General features: G+C 38.0%; 1 protein-coding gene across 1 annotated transcript in view; it reads left to right on the plus strand.

Annotated features, from left to right (window-relative positions):
• The window catches only part of LOC104379289 (titin-like), a 129,879-nt gene that overhangs the window by 19,457 nt on the left and 92,642 nt on the right, over positions 1–17,780 (plus strand). Inside the window, 24 exon segments of the mRNA XM_086615890.1 lie at positions 2,244–2,386; positions 3,015–3,220; positions 3,335–3,565; positions 4,101–4,345; positions 5,072–5,295; positions 5,412–5,576; positions 5,679–5,847; positions 6,363–8,053; positions 8,166–8,447; positions 8,721–8,987; positions 9,141–9,413; positions 9,520–9,783; positions 9,884–10,144; positions 10,704–10,964; positions 11,451–11,714; positions 11,808–12,068; positions 12,241–12,501; positions 12,945–13,205; positions 13,293–13,434; positions 13,524–13,689; positions 13,891–14,122; positions 14,675–14,959; positions 15,061–15,186; positions 17,336–17,524. Of these exon segments, the coding sequence (XP_086472016.1) occupies positions 2,244–2,386; positions 3,015–3,220; positions 3,335–3,565; positions 4,101–4,345; positions 5,072–5,295; positions 5,412–5,576; positions 5,679–5,847; positions 6,363–8,053; positions 8,166–8,447; positions 8,721–8,987; positions 9,141–9,413; positions 9,520–9,783; positions 9,884–10,144; positions 10,704–10,964; positions 11,451–11,714; positions 11,808–12,068; positions 12,241–12,501; positions 12,945–13,205; positions 13,293–13,434; positions 13,524–13,689; positions 13,891–14,122; positions 14,675–14,959; positions 15,061–15,186; positions 17,336–17,524 (6,869 nt within the window).

The following is a 17,780-nucleotide window of genomic DNA, read 5'->3' on the forward strand; positions in this document are numbered from 1 at the left end:
GCTTAGGAAAGCTGAAGCCCTGATGGAATTAAATCTGGCCAAGGACATCAAGGGCAACAAGAAAAACTTCTATATGACGTGAGTGTTAAAAGGAGGACTGGGGAAAACGTTGGCCCTCTCTGGAAGGAAACGGGAGACCTGGCTGCCTGAGATATGAAGGTTGAGGTACTCAATGACTTTTTTGCCTAAGTCTTCACTGGCAAGTGCTCTAGCTGCACTGCTCAAGTTGCAGAAGATAAAAGAAAGGACTGGGAGAATGAATAACTATTCACTGTAGAAGATCAGATTCAAGACTATCTAAGGAACCTGAAGGTGCACAAGTCCATGGTACCTGATGAGATGCACCCGCATTTCCTGAGGGAACTGGCAGATGAAATTGCCAAGCTACTATCCATTGTATTTGAGAAGTCGTGGCAGTTTGGTGAAGTTCCCACTGACTGGAAAAGGGGAAATATAATCCCATTTTTAAAAAGGGAAAAAAGGTAGAGTCAGGGAACTACAGGCCAGTCTCACCTTTGTGTCCAGCAAGGTCATGGATCAGATGCTCCTGGGAACTATGCATATTGGAAAAAAGGAGGTGACAGCCAACATGGCTTCACTAAGGGCAAATCGTGCCTGACAAATTTAGTGGCCTTCTATGATGGGGTTACAGGGTTGGTAGATAAGGGAAGAGAAACCGACATCATCTGCCTGGACTCGTGCAAAGCATTTGACACTGTCCTGCATGACATCCTTGTCTCTAAACTGAAGAGACATGAATTTGACAGATGGACCATTTGGTGGATAAGGAATTGACTGGATGGTTTGACTCAGAGTTGCGGTCAACGGCTCGATGTCCAAGAGGTGACCAGTGACGAGTGGTGTTCCTCAGGGGTCAGTACTGGGGCCAGTGCTATTTAACATCTTTGTTGGTGACAGGGACAGTGGGATCGAGTGCACCCTCAACAAGTTTGCAAATGACACCAAGCTGTGTGCTGTTGTGGACATGCTGGAGGGAAGGGATGCCATCCAGAGGGACCTTGACAGGCTGGAGAAATGAGCCTGTGAGAACCTCATGAAGTTCAACAAGGCCAAGTGCAAGGTCCTGCACATGGGTCAGGGCAATCCCAAGCACAAATACAGGCTGGATGGAGAATGGATTGAAAGCAGCCCTGAGGAGAAGGACTTGGGGGTGTTGGTTGATGAGAAGCTCAACATGAGCCGGCAATGTGCGCTTGCAGCCCAGGAAGCCAACCGTATCCTGGGCTGCATCAAAAGAAGCGTGGCCAGCAGGTTGAGGGAGGTGATTCTGCCCCCCTACTCTGCTCTCGTGAGACCCCAGCTGCAGTACTGCATTCAGGTCTGGGACTCCCAACATAAGAAGGATATGGACCTGTTGGAGCGGGTTTGGAGGAGGACCACGAAGATTAATCAAGGGCTGGGGCACCTCTGCTATGAAGACAGGCTGAGAGAGTTGGGGTTTTTGAGCCTGGAGAAGAAAAGGCTCTAGAGGAGACTTTCTAGCAGCCTTCCAGTACCTAAAGGGGGCTTACAAGAAAGCTGCAGAGGGACTTTTTACAACGGCATGTAGTGATAGGACAAGGGGTAATGGCTTTAAACTGAAAGAGGGTAGATTTTGATTAGATTTAAGGAAGTAGTTTTTTACTCTGAGGGTGGTGAGGCACTGGAACAGATTGCTCAGAGATGTTGTGGATGCCCCATCCCTGGAAGTGTTCGAGGCCAGGTTGGATGAGACTTTGAGCAACCTGGAGTAGTGGAGGGTGTCCCTGCCCATGGCAGAGGGGTTGGAACTAGATGATCTTTAAGGTCCCTTCCAACTCAAACCATTTTATGATTCTATGATTCTAAAGAAAGCAACACACTTTGTAGCAGAGAAAAATAACCATTTATAGCATTCTTGAAATATATCATGCTATAATGACACATATTAGGACAAACTATGGGCACAAAGCATATAGCATTTTACCTCATCAGATAATCACATCTCTGATATTTCAGTACTGTTGTTTGCATCCCATTTATTTTAGTGACAACAGAAGATAATTAGACCTATGTTTCTGCATAGTTACTTTTCCTAAGCTGTTCTGCAGAGTCATTGAGTGAGAATTACCTGCAAAAGTTTGTCTTTTTTTGTCTTGTACAACTTAGAAGTGATTCTGATAAATTGTATAACCAAAAGCAAATTCATCAAAAATTCTGTTCTTCAGAATTATAGAGAGCTTGTACTTTTATGTTTTCCATAGATACAAAGTGAGTTACAAAAGAGAAACCGGGGAATGCAAACTTGAAATTTCCATGACTTTTGCCGACGATGCCGGAGAATACACTATTGTTGTTCGTAATAAACATGGAGAAGCTTCTGCAACGGTCTCCTTACTAGAAGAAGGTACATTGTAGATTAAAGAAATGGGAAAAATATTTCTTAAAATTAACTTTAAAATGGGAAAAAGATTTTAAATTGTGTTGCAGATTCTTTGCAGCTTAGTTAGGTAAATTCAAGACAAATAAAGGGAAACCTGGTGGCTCTGTTTCTTCAAGACAGAATATTTGACATCATGTTCTTGAAGGACTTGTATTCTTTGCTAGAATGTGTTGCCTGTGTGAACCTTCTTTGGTTAATGTCCTTAACAGTCTACATAACATAAGACATTCTGAGAATGATGTGGGAAAGCAATAGGTTGTTCTATTACAGGGAAATAAGATAACTTAATATTTTTTTTTTTCAATTGTCCTGGTAAAAATGCATGAAAGTTAGCAGGAAACGGAGCCACAGTGAAGAACCCTTAAATAGCACAATAAAACTTTTACCTGTTTGTAAAGCTCAGCTGAGGGCATCAGTATTTGCATTTTATTGCTGTTCATGTTTTATTGACAGTTTGTATTTTATTGGTTAAACAGACAAAAACTTTGCTTGAATCACCAAAAACAGTAAAACAAATTTGTACTTGTTTTCTCTATTCAACCCAGTGAAAACCATAAAAACTTATCAAAATTAATGTGTTCTTAATTCATAGCTGATTATGAGGCCTACCTAAAATCGCAACAAGAAATGATGTACCAAACTCAGGTGACTGCATATGTACAGGAACCCAAAGTGGCTGAGGTTGCCCCAGCTATTTCATATGGTGACTTTGAAAAAGAATATGAAAAAGAACAAGCGCTAATTAGGAAGAAAATGGCGAAAGATACAGTGATGGTCAGAACTTTTGTAGAAGATGAGGTATGTCTACCACTTCATACTCATTTTGTATGCTGACACGTTACCAGCACAAATCACTTCTTTACAAGGTCATTATCTGACACACAGAACTCATGGTCTTGCTTTTCTTTATAGGAATTCCATATTTCTTCTTTCGAAGAAAGACTTATAAAGGAAATTGAACTCAGAATTATTAAGACCACCTTAGATGAACTTCTTGAAGAAGATGGAGAGGAGATGATGGTTGATATTTCTGAATCTGAAGCTATAGAAGCAGGATTTGACATAAGATTAAAGAATTACAGAACTTTTGAAGGAACAGGAGTTACTTTCCATTGCAAGATGACTGGATATCCATTGCCAAAGGTACCCCAAAGCTGTATAACATTAATCTATTAAAAAAAACCATCTGGTGCTCTATTTGAAAAATCCCTTAACATTTCATTGTCAGACATTCTGCACTGAACTTAGCAACTCTCAAAGGAATCCAGTCTGTTGTTTTGATATCAAGCTATCTTTTGCTTTTGTCCTTTAATAGGATAGTGTTAGGTTGGTTAGCCAGTGCAGAGGTAGGTTAGATTTGCCGGTTAAGCTGGTCTTGCTTCTGAGCATCTCTGAGTTAGCCCACACAAGGAGGGAACACAGTAGCAAGTTTGGTCTAGGTCACTTTGCTCTCCTTCAAAATGGGCTTCCAAAACTTGTGTTTCAGGCTACTATGAAAGCATGTTGCTTTAGTCTTACTTTTTTCAATTAAGAATGTTAATTTTAACACATACACATGGGCTGTGATGATGCATCGGCTGAAAAATAGGAAGTTGTAATATGTTATATGCATGGGTCATTACCGGGTTTTTGTCTTTAAGAGAGCTCACATAGCATTCCACTGTTTCTTTCCGTGCAGATTGCATGGTACAAAGATGGTAAGCGCATAAGGCACGGAGAGCGCTACCACATAGAAGTTCTGCAAGATGGCAGTGCCAGTCTGCGTTTGCCTGTTGTTCTACCTGAAGATGAAGGAATTTATACTGCCTTTGCCAGTAATATGAAAGGAAATGCTATTTGCTCAGCAAAACTCTACGTTGAGCCAGTTGCACCCACTGCAACTCCAGGTTATATGCCAGGACCAGAAGTTATGAGAAGATACAGGTAGGTACACAGTAATATATAAATTTCATGAGACTTCAGTCTGCTGTGATAGACAGTCCAAAAACTCAGTACACAGCAACTAAACAGCTTAAGTTATCGGAGTTTGCATACCTCTAGAGAAGTTCTAAATGCTGTTTTCATGGCTTATATTGATTTATGTACCAACTCTTTGTCTGATTTGCCTTCTTAATGAGCAGTGCAGTTCCCAGAATGCCATCATTCACATCCATATCCAGCCACAATGTCAGATTTATGACCTCAGCAACCATATTTATTTCTTAAAGTACTCATGTTTTGGAAAAAAAATTCTTCTGCACTTGCAGGTTTAGTACTGTGTGCAACTCTTACTTCCCACCCTTGAAATAGCTGTATTTCTATGACAGAAAATATCCAATGTTGCCATGTACTGTGTTCTGTCTCCATATACATGCACATATATGCACAAGCGTACACAGGATTAGATCCATATCTGTACAGTATCCAAAACGCAAAAATTTCCCCGGCTGTGGTATGTCCTAATACTATTCAGCTATGCAACCTACTGTCAAAAACTTAAAGAAAATGACTAAAAATAAAAATTAATTTTGTCACGATATCTCACATAGATAAATTGGTTAACATCTTTAAAATAAATTGTGCTGAAGGTAAAAGTTGAACTCTGTTTATCATGTCAGCTCACTGCTATATAATGTTATCATATACATCTACCTTACCTTTTCATTTCAGGTCTATTTCTCCACGCTCTCCAAGCCGATCTCCTGCCCGCAGTTCTCCTTCTCGTTCTCCTGGCCGCAGATTAGAAGAAACTGATGAAGGACAACTAGAGAGACTATATAAGCCAGTTTTTGTGCTGAAACCTACATCATTCAAATGTTCACAAGGGCAAACAGCAAGATTTGACTTAAAAGTTGTTGGCAGACCTATGCCAGAGACATACTGGTTCCATAATGGTACGTCAGCCTCATTTTCATCAGCATATAATCTTGAAAAACAGTCTTATATGCATTTTACACCTTGTTGAGACACTGTTTGAAGTGCAACTTTTTTTTTAAATGTTTATCTGCAGGTCAACAAGTGGTTAATGACTACACCCATAAAATAGTGATTAAAGAAGATGGAACCCAGTCATTGATCATTGTTCCTGCTATGCCAGATGACTCTGGAGAATGGGCTGTAATTGCTCAGAATAGGGCAGGCAAAGCTTCAGTCTCAATGACACTGAATGTGGAAGGTATCTACTGTGCATGCTATTTTAGGAGGCTGAGGACTGTTTCTTAGTAAAAACCATGGTTAAGTCATTTTCTCTTGTGATAACTTATCTTTACTTTTTCAGCTAAGGAAGACCTAGTCAGACCACACTTTGTGGAAAGGCTGAGGAACGTTAGTGTAAAGGAAGGCTCTAGACTGGAGATGGCAGTGAAAGCTACTGGTAACCCTAATCCTGACATTGTATGGCTGAAGAACAGTGACATCATTGTACCTCATAAATACCCCAAAATAAAGTAAGCATTTTTATTTTGTTTAAGTAGTAAAGGAGATAGTAATCACCATCCTGTGAAGTACCTCCTATAGTGTGCAGATTATCCTTGCTTCCATAGAAGGGATTCACTAAGGGCTTAGTCCAGCGGCTACTGAAGCTACTAACAGCTTTTGCATTGCAGCAAGGCTAAGAGATATAAAATATCTTGTAGGACTGGCTCAATTTTTTCCAGCTTGTATATGCATGTATTTTGTAGTCTGCAAAGCCAATGCTTTTACAAAAGAGATTTAGGGAACCTTTATCTGTCTGATTATGAAGTCCTCTGCAGGCAAAACTGCCATTGGAATCAAGACTGGTTTTTGTTATCCTTATCTGCTTGGTTCTTAGGCACTGCACTCATAAACAGAAATAAACATAAACAACATGCCTAATTTCTCCAGGGATTTGCCTTTGGAAGCTTTTTAATTTTGGAGAAAGGCAAAAATGAATAACAAAGAAGTGCAAAAAAGTTTAAAAAACATTGTTTTATTATTTCAGGATTGAGGGAACCAAAGGGGCAGCTGCCCTTAAAATTGAATCTACTGCCAGACAAGATGCTGCCTGGTATACTGCTACTGCTATCAATAAAGCAGGGCGGGACACTACTCGATGCAAAGTAAATGTTGAAGTCGAACATGCAGAACCTGAACCAGAAAGACGATTAATCATTCCAAAAGGAACTTACAAAGCCAAGGAGATTGCAGCACCAGAATTGGAGCCTCTCCATTTGCGTTATGGTCAAGAGCAATGGGAGGAAGGAGATCTCTATGACAAAGAAAAGCAACAGAAACCATTTTTTAAGAAGAAGCTCACATCTTTAAGGCTCAAGCAATTTGGACCAGCACACTTTGAGTGCAGACTTACACCAATTGGTGACCCAACTATGGTGGTGGAATGGTTGCATGATGGCAAGCCCTTGGAAGCAGCTAACAGACTGCGCATGATCAATGAATTTGGATACTGTAGCCTGGACTATGGAGTAGCCTATTCCAGAGACAGTGGAGTGATCACTTGCAGGGCAACTAACAAATATGGTACAGATCATACATCCGCTACTCTGATCGTGAAGGATGAGAAAAGCCTTGTGGAAGAATCCCAGTTGCCAGAAGGCAGAAGAGGACTGCAGCGAATTGAAGAGTTAGAAAGAATGGCCCATGAGGGTGCTCTTCCTGCAGTTGCAGTGGACCAAAAGGAAAAGCAAAAACCAGAAATTGTTTTGGTTCCTGAACCTGCAAGAGTCCTGGAAGGTGAAACAGCACGATTCCGCTGCCGTGTGACTGGCTATCCTTTGCCCAAGGTCAACTGGTACCTCAATGGACAACTCATCCGTAAGAGCAAAAGGTTTAGACTCCGTTACGATGGAATCTACTATCTGGATATTGTGGACTGCAAATCATATGACACAGGAGAGGTGAGAGTCACTGCAGAGAATCCAGAGGGCTTTATTGAACATAAGGTGAGACTTGAGATCCAGCAGAGGGAAGATTTCAGATCTGTTCTTCGTCGTGCTCCTGAGCCCAAACATGAGCCTGTAGTGACAGAGCCTGGAAAACTTCTCTTTGAGGTACAGAAGGTAGACAAACCTGCAGAGGCAACAACGAAAGAAGTGGTTAAATTGAAAAGGGCAGAAAGAATCACTCATGAGAAGCTTTCAGAGGAATCTGAAGAGCTGCGTAGTAAATTTAAGCGTAGGACAGAAGAGGGCTATTATGAAGCCATCACTGCTGTGGAACTTAAGTCTCGCAAAAAAGATGAATCATATGAAGAACTGTTAAAAAAGACGAAAGAAGAACTTCTTCACTGGACCAAAGAGATCCCAGAGGAAGAGAAGAAAGCACTTCCTCCTGAAGGCAAAATCACCATTCCAACATTCAAACCAGAGAAGGTTGAGCTTAGTCCAAGCATGGAGGCTCCCAAGATATTTGAACGAATTCAAAGCCAGACTGTAGCCCAGGGGACAGATGCACACTTCCGTGTAAGAGTGGTGGGAAAACCAGACCCTGAGTGCCTGTGGTTCAAAAATGGTGTCCAGATCGAAAGGACTGATCGTGTCTATTGGTACTGGCCTGAAGATAATGTTTGTGAATTAGTCATCAGAGATGTGACTTCTGATGATTCTGCCAGCATCATGGTGAAAGCAGTCAATATAGCTGGTGAAACTTCTAGCCATGCTTTCCTGTTAGTACAAGGTAATTTAAATTCTCTTACTTTTATCCTACAAAAACACTTATCACTACTTATCTTAGTGTGTTAAGTCTATATGGCCAATGCACTGTTAATTCATTGCATACTGTTTTGCAGCCAAGCAGTTAATCAGCTTCACCCAGAAGTTACAAGATATTGTTGCTAAAGAGAGAGACTCCATGACTACATTTGAATGTGAGACATCAGAACCCTTTGTCAAAGTGAAATGGTTTAAGGATGGAATTGAGATTCATTCTGGAGACAAATACAGGATGCACTCAGACAGAAAGGCTCATTTTCTTTCTGTACTAGCAATTGAAATGTCTGATGCTGATGACTACAGCTGTGCACTGGTAGAAGATGAATCCATAAAAACTACTGCAAAGCTTACTGTTGAAGGTAAGAAGCATACAGCTCAGTACCATGCAGTATTATTAAAGTGAAATCAGCTTCAGGAAGAAATAAAACAATTTAAACTGGTGTCTAACACACTAAGAAATGTTCAAGCTGCTTTCATATTCTCAGAATCCAGTATGAAATTTTTTAGACATATTTATGTAAAATGGTTACACCGTATATATATTAATTTCCTTACGCTCTATTAATAACAAATGTTTTCATGAGGGGTATCTAACCACGCATATTCATGAATGTAATTATTTTTGCCTGTAGGCGCTGTGGTTGAGTTTATTAAAGAACTTGAAGATGTTGAAGTACCAGAATCCTTCTCAGGTGAACTTGAATGCGAGGTTTCTCCAGAAGATGTGGAGGGGAAATGGTATCACGGCGATGTTGAACTCACTTCTAATCATAAATATGTGATTGCATCCCGCCGTGGTCGCCAAATCCTCACTATTAAAGATGTTAATAAAGATGATCAAGGAGAGTATAGCTTTGTTGTTGATGGAAAAAGGACTCACTGCAAACTAAAGATGAAGCGTAAGCATTTGTAATATTTATATTGTCTATATATTATAATTTTTTTATATTATAGCATATATTATAGTTATATCACTATATCCCGTACTGCCTTAATATTCAATATTAGGCTTCTCTGTTATAAGGATTAATTAACTTCATTTCATTCCACAGCTCGTCCCATGGCTATTCTTCAAGGACTTACTGATCAAAAAGTCTGTGAGGGAGATATTGTACAACTTGAAGTTAAAGTCTCCCTAGAAAATGTGGAAGGTGTCTGGATGAAAGACGGTCATGAAATTCAATCAAGCGATCGTATTCACATTGTGTTGGACAAACAGTCACACATGTTGCTGATAGAAGATGCAACAAAGGAAGATAGTGGATCTTACTCTTTTAGTGTTCCTGGTCTTGGACTGTCAACCACTGGACAGATCACAGTGTACAGTAAGTCATTATCATGATTTTGAAAGTGTGTTTGATTTTTGTGTCCTTTAGGATTACTTCTTAAAGACATAGTTTTTTGATTATGAATATTTTTGTAACTTGACAGGTGTGGAAATAGTGGTGCCTCTGAAAGATATTCACACAGTTGAAGGAACAAAAGCTATCCTTGAATGCAAAGTTTCAGCACCTGATGTGTCTTCCTCCAAATGGTACCTAAATGATCATCAGATAAAGCCTGATGAACGCGTACAAGCTGTATGTAAAGGCACTAAACAGAGGCTAGTGCTTACCAGAACCCATGCATCAGATGAAGGACGTTATAAGCTAATGGTTGGCAAAGTTGAAACAAGTTGCAATGTCACGGTTGAAAGTAGGTTTCCTTTGAGATGCACAGTTCTTTGTGAAATTATTTCTTTAAATACAAAACTGTGGAAACAACTAATATGTTTGTAATGTATTCTTTTTTATAGAAATTGAGATTATTAGAGGTCTTCATGACATTACCTGCACTGAAACACAGAATGTGTCCTTTGAGGTTGAGCTCTCCCATTCAGGGATTGATGTTATTTGGCATTTCAAAGGCCGAGAGATCAAGGCTGGTCCTAAATATAAAATTGAATCACATGGCAAAATATATAAACTGACAGTGGTGAAGATGATGAAAGATGATGAAGGCGAATATGTATTTTATGCTGGAGAGAAGAAAACATCTGGAAAGCTTATAGTAGCAGGTTAGTAGGGTTAAAGTCCAAGATTTTTATTTCACTGTGATTTTAAAACAATGCTTAGTGTTCTGTATTTTGTAATTGTAGCAATCATGCTGTTTCTGTACTTTTTTTGTTTTTAATTTATCTTTTTCTGTATTCTGCTTGCTCTTCCCCTTATCCTTTGTGATTGGTATAATTTGAATTCAACAAAGCTTTTAAGTAAGTGCTTATATGTTTTGCTAAATCAAAGCCATAGTATGGAATGCTGTAGTATGCTTTTGATGGAATTAATATAAAAAGGATTTTTTTTTTTTTGTAAAAAGGAAGTTTTTTGTCTTGAATGTTCAGTATACCTATGTTGATAATAAAAAAATAAGTAACCAGGATACAAGTAAGAAATATCTTTTTGTGATGTTGAGGTCACATTCTATTCTTGATTTTACACAGACCTCAGAATGTCTATGGGCGTGCTGCAAATTAGGGCAAAGAATTCCAGCATCAACTTTTCACATGGTTGCATTTGCATATGGGGGAAAAGTTGAACAGCAACACCCCAAAAACACATGCTTTTGCTTCCCAACAGGTGGTGCCATTTCAAAGCCTCTCACTGATCTGACTGTGGCTGAGTCCCAGACAGCTGTTTTTGAATGTGAGGTGGCAAATCCTGAATCAGATGGCCAGTGGCTAAAAAATGGTAGACCATTGCCCATGACAGATCAGTACCGTGCTGAATCTGATGGTGTAAAGAGAAGGCTCAATATCCCTGCCACAAAACTGGATGATATGGGTGAATATAGCTATGAAATAGCAAGCTCAAAGACATCCGCCAAACTGAAGGTCGAAGGTCAGTATTTTTTATAGCTGATGTCTTTAAGTCTCAGTCCAGCATCACTCACTGTGTCTTGGATCAGGCCCTAAGATACAAGCATATTTTGTTTCATTTTCTGAAAACAGTTTTATATTATGATGAGTTTTCTGAGGTGGCAAACTTGCTGTGTTTTGGAGACTCCTTATTTGGAATTTAGCATGATATTTTAATAAAACCACATTTTATTCAAGGTACTGGCTGGCAGGTAGAAATTGACTCTTTGCTAGTTGTGTAGTAAACATATTAAATAAAAAAAAACCCTATTTCTCATGGATGCTGTAAGTAAATATTCCTTTTTGTGTTCCAAGCACACGACTTTGGTGGAAAGTGTATAAAACAATATACACACACACAATTTTAAAATTAAGCACCATGATTCAGTTTTATTAAGATTATTATATTTACTATCATTTTTAATTTTCATCTATTCGGTCAAGTGATTTTTTTTTTTTTTCCTCCTAGCTGTTAAAATAAAGAAGACTCTGAAGAACTTGACTGTGACAGAAACACAGGAGGCAGTTTTCAACGTAGAGCTGACCCATCCTGATGTGAAAGGAGCTCTGTGGATTAAAAATGGTGTTGAACTTGAATCGAATGACAAATATGAAATTTCAGTGAAAGGAACTGTTCACACACTGAAAATCAAACATTGTGTTGTCACTGATGAGTCTGTTTATAGCTTTAAGCTTGGAAAGATAGGAGCAAATGCCAGACTTCATGTGGAAAGTAAGTCAATCTGGTTTCAATATTTGCTTTAATGTATAGTTTTGAAATTCAAATCAAACACGCTGCTGAATCTTGCTAACTTTTTTCCTTAAGCTGTCAAGATCATCAAAAAGCCAAAGGATGTGACTGCTTTGGAAAATGCTGTTGTCTCCTTTGAACTGAGTGTGTCCCATGATACTGTACCAGTCCGATGGTTCCACAAAAACGTTGAGCTTAAACAGAGTGATAAATACAAGATGATCTCTCAAAGGAAGGTTCACAAGCTTATGCTGCATAACATATCTCCTGCAGATGCTGGGGAATACACAGCACTTGTTGGGCAAATTGAGTGTAAAGCAAAACTCTTTGTGGAAAGTAAGTATTGTAAGTTTGTAGGAAAGTAATTATATTAGTTGCTAGACAACTCATATTGAACAACTTGACTTGACACTTCATGGCCCGTTTTTGGATTTTTGCAATCTTCCACACAAACTCACTATTAAAAAATCCTGTCTTTTCTTTTGTCTCTTTTTTACTCCCCTTTTAGCCATACACATCACAAAGACCATGAAAAATATTGAGATCCCTGAGACCAAAACTGCTTCTTTTCAATGTGAAGTTTCTCATTTCAATGTGCCTGCTGTCTGGTTGAAAAATGGTGTGGAGATTGAAATGAGTGAAAAGTTCAAAATAGTGGTCCAGGGGAAACTCCATCAGCTCAATATCATGAACACAAGCAGTGAAGATTCTGCAGAATACACCTTTGTCTGTGGAAATGACAGAGTCAGTGCAACTCTGACCGTAAAACGTACGTAAAAAAGATATTAACGAGAATATTTTACAGTTACCAATAATAGAGTTTCTGTTAATACATGCACTCAGTGCAATTCAGACAAACCCAGCACTGTTATAGAGGTATTTTCAAATAATCCTAAACAACCTCAATTACTTTTTAAGAAGAGATCTAGAAGCTGTGGACTTGAAAGTCGAATCCTGGATTCTTCTGTTTAGGCCATCATGCTAAACGCCAAGTCACCATAGGAGGCAGAATTAGAATTCCTATGTTATTCAGAAGTTTTGGAAAATTTAATTGTAGTATTGATTCTGGACACAGAGCTTTCCTTTTAGTATTGCCAAAAATCAGAATTTGTCTTAAAGAATTTTAAACATCTCTGATCTAGTTAACATGTATTTAAAATGAAACAAAACCGAACAAAAAAACCCAACCCATGTCCATTTCTTTTCTTTTAGCCATTCTAATTACCTCCATGCTAAAAGACATTAACGCTGAAGAGAAAGATACAATAACATTTGAAGTTACTGTTAACTATGAAGGTATTTCATATAAATGGCTAAAGAATGGAGTAGAAATAAAATCAACTGATAAATGCCAGATACGAACAAAGAAGCTCACACACTCCCTCTCCATAAGGAATGTGCATTTTGGTGATGCTGCAGAATACACTTTTGTTGCTGGAAAAGCAGCTTCATCAGCCACTTTATATGTGGAAGGTATTTGCCCTCTTGATTTGTATATTCAGTGACTTCTAGTGGCTTAAATAGCATCATGGCACTCATTCTGCTTTCTTTCTGCCCTAGCTCGTCACATTGAATTTAGGAAACATATCAAAGACATCAAGGTTGTGGAGAAGAAGAGGGCTATTTTTGAATGTGAAATTTCAGAACCAGACGTTCAGGTCCAGTGGATGAAGGATGGACAAGAACTTCAGATTGGTGACAGGTAAACGATTGCTTCTACACCGTATTGACTTTTGTTATGTATTTTTCCCTAAAAAATAACTTGCTCATTTTCTCTTCTGATGTCCTTAGGATGAAAATTCAGAGAGAGAAATACGTCCATCGTCTCATCATTCCTTCCACTAAAATGTCTGATGCTGGTCAGTACACTGTGGTAGCAGGTGGAAACACATCCAGTGCCAATTTGATAGTGGAAGGTCGTGACATTCGTATCAGAAGCATTCGTAAAGATATTCAGGTATGGCTTATGCAGAAGAAGAAATATTTCATAACTTTGTCACTCAAAGAATAATACAAAGGAAGAGCAACAATATCTAACCAGCAAGAGTTCTAACACTAAAATCTGTAATCATAAGGTCAGGGCCTTCTAGGAAAATGGAATGTGGGATCATCTGTAAAAATAAATGCTATTTCTAATATTTTTTCTACTTGCTCAAAGGTCATTCAGAGACAAAGAGCTGAAATTGAATTTGAAGTCAATGAAGATGACATTGAACCACAGTGGTACAAGGATGGTATTGAGATCAACTTCCAGTATGAGGAAAGATACAGTTATGTGGTGGAAAGGAGAGTTCATCGAATGACCATCTTTGAAACCACTTACTCTGATGCTGGAGAATATACTTTTGTTGCAGGACGGAACAGGAGTTCTGTTGTTCTCTATGTGAATGGTATGTGTCCCTGCAAATAATGCTTTGACTGTATTTATTACTCTGTGTTTTTCTGATTTCTATATAGCTTTTCTGGAATTCTAACTCTGAAGGAAAAAAAAAATCCAAAGAGAATCTTATGGCTGTAACATTACCAAAATTCTCATGTACATGGATGTTTCTTGCTCTGAAATATCTGGCTAGCTGATGAAAATGCTATAGCAGTTCTTTTCGCCACTGAATTTATTTAGACTAGGAAATTCTAAAGTCCAAATAGTCATATGGACAAATATGCCTTGCCAGAGAGATCAACCTGACAGTTCTTGGACACATTTTTTCCAGAAAACACTTATTGCCAACACAGCTAATTCTGTTAAGGCACTTGCAGCTAGATCGTTTCCACTCTATCAAGGAAAAGGGCAGATTTTCATGGGTATGCAAGATTGGAATAATAAGATTTAAAAAAAAATATAAATTCCTTGCTAATATTTTTGAAGTCTTGATAAATATCAATAATGAGATTTCTCTCTCTCTCTCTTTCTTTCTCCCTTCCCCTTCCTCCACAATTTGCAGCTCCAGAGCCACCCCAGATTATTCAGGAGCTAGAGCCAACCACTGTGGAGTCTGGCAAACCTGCCCGCTTCTGTGCTATGGTATCAGGCAAACCCCAGCCCAAAGTTTCCTGGTACAAAGATGATCAACAGCTTTCTCCAGGTTTCAAGTGCAAATTTCTTCATGATGCACAAGAATATACTCTATTGCTGATTGAAACTTTCCCTGAAGATGCAGCAGTGTACACCTGTGAAGCAAAAAATGACTATGGAGTCGCTACAACTTCAGCTTCACTTTCAGTGGAAAGTGAGTTTCCCGTGCTTATAACAATATGTGTGAAATGAGATTGTCAACACGTGTGTGATCTTCTTAATCTTTAAAAATGATTTTTTTTTCTTATCCTTTAGTCCCAGAAGTTGTTTCTCCTGAGCTAGAAGTGCCAGTCTATCCACCTGCTGTTATAATACCACTACGTGATGCTGTTACATCCGAGGGACAGTCTGCTCGTTTTCAGTGTAGAGTTACAGGGACAGGTGGGTTTAATGAAAACCTGTACATCTTTTCTTCTTTCAGAATTTTTGCATCTTGAACTCAGAAAAAATGCAGCAGTATATATTCTGGGATCAGTCTTTCCATAAAAGTACAGTTATTTGAAATACTCACACATTAAAGTGTTACTGACAACTATCAGTTAAGGAAGTCATGTGTCAAAGATAGCATCAAACATGGAAGTCATAAACTCTCACAAACATTACGGATTTCTAAAAAGAAGGTCTATTTAAAAAAAAAATTGTCTTTGGGACCTTCTCAGCATTTCAAATGCTAACTGATGTTGGAAAACTGTGTCAGTGAGTAAAATGTAGTTTCAAAACACAGAGTGTAATAGTGGAAAAGCATTACCATGTTAAATGAACCAAGTTTAATTTAACCACACACAGTGTCATGTCAATTAACTAAACAAACAGACCAAAGCTGTGCCTTAACCTTTATCCTAATATGCCTAAGTATCTCATATCTACAAACAGTAAACTGCAATTCCATTCTTTTTCCTAGCATAAAAAGATGTTTGCTCATTGTCTTTTTAAGTGTAGATTTTCCTTAAATAAGTTTGTTAATTAAAATAATTCTTTCCAAGTTAACACAAAAGCAAATAAAACTACCTTTCTTCACTTCAATAAATGCCATTGAGTATGACTAGTAATAAAATATTCACATGATAAACTGTAGAATAAGATCCACTTCCAATCCCAAATAATTTACAATTATTTTGTAATAATAATAAAGGATAAATAAAGCTCCAAATTTAAAAATAATCCTGAGTGATGGCTGTGTAAAAATCCACATAAAATTGGTAATATACACATATATGCATTATATATGATTTACATTTCCATCACTTGATATCAAACTCTTATTTTTAAAAAAAAAGCTTTACAACAAATTTGATACTGCTTTAGAAGTGGTGCTAAAACTCAGAAAATGTATCTTGGAAAGACTGGCCTGCCCTCTTTGCAATGCATGCTAGTGTAACCTTTTTTCCAAGAACTGTATTTACTTGAACATGGAAGCTGAATTTACAGCACAGAGCATAAGAATCCTTTCATCTAGGTCCTCTTTCATAGAGTCATAAAATCAGAGAATTGTTTAGGTTGGAAAAGACCTTTAAGATCATGGAGTCCAACCATAAACCTAAGACTGTCAAGTCCACCACTAAACCTTGTCCTGAAGTGCCACATCTGCACATCATTCAAATAACTCCAGGGATGACTCAACCACTTCCCTGGGAAGCCTGTTCTAATGCTATATAACCCTTTTGGTGAAGAAAATTTTCCTATTGAAAATTTCCTTTACTGAATACTGTATCCAAATGGATTTACATACCTCTCATTTGTGTTATGAAAACTTTTTGTACTCTGTTAAGTAACACATGATTGCAAATACAATTGTTTAGCAATACACACTATGCAGCTGGCCATTGAAAACACTATCTCTTTCTTCTGATGACAATAATAGCACACTGTTTGTGTGAAAATATTTGATTCATGTAATACAGTGCCAGGTGGAGAGGCAAGGTTAAAGTCTAGTTCATTCTTCTTCTTTCTGCAAGAATCTATACAAGTCAAGTAACACAACATTTTATATAGGAATTTTACAAAGGTACAAAGGCAGGATCTTTCTTGAAAAATATGAGGTATAAAACTTACAATATTTGCAATAAAAAAAGTTAAGGTACTGTCCTCAGCAAAAGGATAGTCCATTTTAATTTCTTTAACTTGTTCAGCTGAACCTAGTGATTTTATAGCCTGTTTAATCAGGCTATAATTAAGACAATTGTAGCAGAATCTCTTTTTAAAAATGAGACTTTCTCTGATCTTAGTAGCAGCAAAGTATTTTTAAACTTACACATTAAGAGGGGAAAGGAAATATTATTTTTACCTAGGATTATAGCAGCACTAGAATCAGTTTTCCCATACAAATATTTTCAATGTAGAAATCAGTGCTTAAAGCAACAATTAGGCCACTTTCCACTGATCATACATTACCAAAGTAATACAAGGCACATTTAAACTTAAAAAAGATACTCAAGATTAAGATTTCTGACAGATATAAATATAAAAATAGTGTTTACTTGCTGGTCTAATATCATAACCTATGCATTTTTTCTTTCTGTTGCTTGAGCAGATCTGAAAGTCTCTTGGTACAGCAAAGAGAGAGAGATCAAGCCATCACGTTTTTTTAGAATGACTCAGTTTGAAGACACTTACCAGCTGGAGATTGCTGAAGCTTATCCAGAGGATGAAGGAATCTATACTTTTGTGGCTAGTAATTCTGTAGGCCAAGTGACAAGCACTGCTACCTTGAAGTTAGAAGGTACAGTGTGCAATTAAAGAAAATGTCTTTTCTTTTTTTAGGACATGTTCCATTACTAATCTTAATATACACTGATGATTATGTGTGAGTCCTTGTCTGTCATATTGTCTTTTAACTCAATTAATTGCTAGCATTTACAATGTCCACTGCATACCTTTATGTCTCCAAAATATTGGTCATGTACAGGAAAACTTATTTCACAATTTTTCAATGTTCCATGCACCTCACCTTTTCATTCTCTCCAGTATTGGAATCT

This window comes from Tauraco erythrolophus, chromosome 8, assembly GCF_009769465.1.
Source record: "Tauraco erythrolophus isolate bTauEry1 chromosome 8, bTauEry1.pri, whole genome shotgun sequence".
Taxonomy (NCBI): domain Eukaryota; kingdom Metazoa; phylum Chordata; class Aves; order Musophagiformes; family Musophagidae; genus Tauraco; species Tauraco erythrolophus.